Below are 4,359 nucleotides of genomic sequence, written 5' to 3'. Positions count from 1 at the left end.
TATATATATATATATATATATTCATATATACATACATATATGCATATACAATTATATATCTACACACATATATATCCATACGCGCATACATACATACACACATATCATATATGCATATATTCATACATATGTATATATGGACACCGAATAATATTTTATATGTTGTTATCTCTTAAACTTCCTATGCATCTATTTAATCAAATGTAATAAATTGGTTTCAAATTGAAAGGTTAAGGCCCAGAAAATTGAAAGGTTAAGGCGGAACAGGAACTCAAAACGTAAAAGCCGTCGAAATGGCGTTAGGCATTTTACTGAGCATGCTAACATTTCTGCCTTTACTAAATGTATTAATATTGACGTCAACTCACGAACAATTACATAGTTTATCTTACAAATGTTATACACTTATATGTGTGGTTGTCAAAATGTTTTCTGGTTTTCTGTTTATTACTTTGAAAATAAAAAGTGTTCAATCCTTAAAAAATAATAATAACAATGGCAACAAACATGAACATCACACTTGTCGTATGTCTATATATTCTTTGTGTTTAAATACTTACGTTCTTTTACACCACCTTCATGTCTTTTTTGTCGGTACCAAGTGACGGTTGGCTGAGGTATTCCTGTTACATTGCAAACTAAACTAACTGTTTCCCCTTCTCTTACGTTCGTATCTACGCTTGATAAGTGTTCAATGATTTTCGGCGGCACTGAAAGTAGAAGAAAGAAAATGGAATAATGTTGTTTATGTTTTTCTGATTATCTGAAGGTAGTTTGTAGTTACATTTAATAAACTGAAGACGAAGAAAATACATTTCATCAAGAAGTTCTGAAACAAATGATATTTGGTTGAAAATGATATTTGGTTCAAAATTCTGTATGGTAGATTTGGCAAAGACATTTTTATGTATCTTACGAGCAACGTGCATGCATCCCACTATTTTAGTGCACAATATTAATGAATGAAATCATAAAAAAGATTACATTTAAGTGAACTTATTTACTTGGATGAATATCTTATATATGAAAGAAATATATGAGTGTTTTCAACATTCATTATCACTATAATTTTTAATAAATTACCTAAATGAAAGCAGGAAGTATACAAAGCAGTTTTTCATTTTTTGAGTCTTCGGGAAATGAAAGAGGGTGAAAGTTATTCGTTTATCGGGCAGAATTGTGGCCCAAATTTTAAAATTATTTTGCAGGTGCATATGAACATGAGCCCTAAAGCTCGAAGTAAGATTAAGTTGAACAACTACAAACAAAAATAGGTCTTCAGTCGGGATTCCACAGTGTGTTTGTCTGCCAAATTTAAATCACAATACTTTGCTATGTTAGGACTTTTGTTGAACGCAGAAACGTGGTATCGAATTCAACTTCCAGTCTGTAACACTCAGCTATTATTGCCTCATAAAGTTAATTGTATGTGAAGGGAAACATAGCGTTTCAATACATGAAGGTAGCATGTTTATGTGGGAAAGGAAATAGAAAGTTTATACTTCCAAGGACTACCCGATAACAACAAAAAATTCCTCTAAAATGGCCGTTGGTGAGAATTGAAATTATACGCCCGATTGACACTCTGCCAACTCACTATTGATTTGTACTTTAGTTACAAAATCCAAATTTATAGAGGCTCTATTGTTAGTTTTATAGTTTTCTAAATGACTTTAGCAAGGCAAAGTATATAAATACCTTTCAGACAACAATCAAAACAGAAGAACAAAACTCAGTCCGAGGGGAAGTAACTTTCGACTTCATAATGCTTTCTAATACATTTTTTGAAAAGTATTATGTTTATCCTAATAGCTGCCGGCTAATGAATACAGAGTAAATTAAAGCAAGAAGGTTTATGTGGTTTCTGTTATGGTAGGTCTCAAAGCAATTAACCTTTTTTGCGAGAGAATTACTTTATATCACATACTCTCTTCCTTATCTCACGCATAGTTACACACTACTTTATTATATACTTTGAATGTGTGTAAATGTATGATTCATTTCCGTATTTCTTCACTAAAGATAGAAAATTAAGTTCTATACTCCGACATATCGTATCTTAATTCATTTCAAAATACGCACTATATATGAGTGCACTCACATACAAAACAGTTTTCAAAGTACATAAAGGAGTAAGAAAATATAGCATAATTGTGACCCAGTGAAACTTCATCATTACTTTCCACTGGTAAAAAAAGAATGAAACGACACAATTTTTATCTCTTTGAAACTATTACTGACGTAAAATAAAATAACATCAACGATTAAAAGAAACTTTTCACACAATGAATGAATATTTTCTTTTCTTAACGCTTAGAAAGATTTACTATGTAATTTCAAATGCCATGGTTAGAAATAGGGAATTGAAATAGGTTTGAGAATTCCATTTCTATGTAGATTATATTTTTCAAAGCTTCATTAATTCTGTATTGTATTATAATGTTACTTCCTTATTTATATCAAAAGTTATTAAGACTATCTTTTGAAGGAATTACACAGTGGGTTTTTTAAAATAGGTAAGGATATTAAATGAACTAACACCAAACTTTAACCTAAGTCATTTCCCATTTGCCTTCAACGTAATAAGTTGCTTAATCAGCATCTTTCTACAGATTGATGCTATTTCTGATGATTTCATTGAAAGGCACTTATTACAGGTTTGGTAAAACTGACCAGTTTTATCCTTGACTTTAGCACAACGTTTTCAATAGAGAATGTGTATTTTACACTAAACTGCCAATAAGGTTTTCCTTGGATCCAAACAGCCTCAAACCATTCCTAAATCTAAGATGATTGAATGAGTATATTCTGTATCTACTTAGACGTTCATAGCATAATTGGCTAATGACAACGTAAGTAGTTAATGATATCTTAAATATCATAAAATATAAATCACAAAACGTACAATAATGAACAAAATCCATACTACTATTAAGCTTAACTGCGGATAAAAATTACAGGAAATGTAAATTTAATTTTGTATCGTATAACTTCCCTTTTACTTTCTGCTCATAAACATCCCGAAGCTCGCTATTAACCAGAAAGGGAAATTAAATTCTACAGTTGTAAAACATTAATGTACATGCATTAGTAATAGTGCCATGTTTTTCCTTCTTTCTCTCCTAAAGAATACTGTAATTTTCTTGAAGCATTTACGCAGACAGAAGTTATTGAATGCAACAAAGATAGAGTTTGACAATTAAAAAGGAAAAATAAGAATACAAAAGATTTAAGATACTAGGATGTCACTGGAGCCATATTAATACTAATTAAATATTCCTAAGGTAATATTTCCATACATTCCGATGCCTTAAAATTGATGCTTAATGCGCCAAATATATTGCTTTCAATATCTATGTTACCACGCATACACTATATCTATCTATCTATCTATCTATATATCTATCTATCTATTATCTATCCACCATCTATCTATCTTTCTCTCTGTTTCCCCCTCTCTCACTCTTTATATATATATATACATACACATGCATACACATTTATAATCAAGATATAAAAAAAAAATTGAGACGTATACACGTTCCAATTTTGTTTATTACAGTATTATCCACATGAAATTCAAACTAGATTCCAAGATGGCACGTATTTCTGCTGTATACGTGTCCAAATGTCAATAGCTGTAGCATTTATGTACATTTAGATTCAGTTGGAGTAGATATTCACCCGGGGTAGACATTTCCATGTAGATTTGTGGAAGGTTTTACATAAGAACAAATAAGCCAAGACAGGTAGGTGAGCGTACAACTAAGTACTTGTTGAAGTATGTCAATGCTGGACAGAAGTGATTCTTGTCCCTCAAGTGTAGAAAAATGAAAGTTTCGATGTCTAATTTGGACCAGACTTCCAGGTAGATAGCGGCTTTGAACATTATCGCAGGCATAATTCACATTTTTAGGCAATCGTTTCATCATATTGCACAACAAAATAAAAAGATATTTGGACAACCTAAATCCTAAATATTTCAGCGTAATTTCGTCGAATAATTTAGTAAAAGACATGACATCTTGATTGGGACAATAACGTCTTACACAAATACTAACAACTTACGTATTTGTAAATATTGTAAGCTGTTCGTGATGAGGTTTTACAAGCTTAAATACTAACTCAGTTATTCTACTTTATTTGATGTATTACGAAGGATTTTCTATAATCACTTAGACACCAGATATTTACTAGGATTTACGCTGTCTTTCCTTTTATTATAAGCTATATCATTCAGTGGTATAAATGACTATATATATTTGAATGCATGTGTATGTGTGTGCGGCGCGTATATGTGTGTATGTATTTATGCATCTCTCTCTCTCTCTCTCTCTCTATATATATATATATATATAT

The 4,359-nt window shown here is 31.0% G+C and overlaps 1 protein-coding gene across 1 annotated transcript in view; it reads right to left on the bottom strand.

Annotated features, from left to right (window-relative positions):
- Positions 1 to 4,359, bottom strand: part of LOC106867898 (opioid-binding protein/cell adhesion molecule homolog) — a 54,935-nt gene that overhangs the window by 29,440 nt on the left and 21,136 nt on the right. The window contains exon 3 of the mRNA XM_014912966.2: positions 561 to 710. Within this exon, the coding sequence (XP_014768452.1) occupies positions 561 to 710 (150 nt within the window). The remainder of the gene's footprint in view (positions 1 to 560; positions 711 to 4,359) is intronic.

The sequence above is a fragment of the Octopus bimaculoides genome, chromosome 12, assembly GCF_001194135.2.
Source record: "Octopus bimaculoides isolate UCB-OBI-ISO-001 chromosome 12, ASM119413v2, whole genome shotgun sequence".
Classification (NCBI taxonomy): Eukaryota; Metazoa; Mollusca; class Cephalopoda; order Octopoda; family Octopodidae; genus Octopus; species Octopus bimaculoides.
The sequence above is the reverse complement of the archived record's forward strand: the minus strand, read 5'-3'. Positions and strand labels throughout refer to the sequence as shown.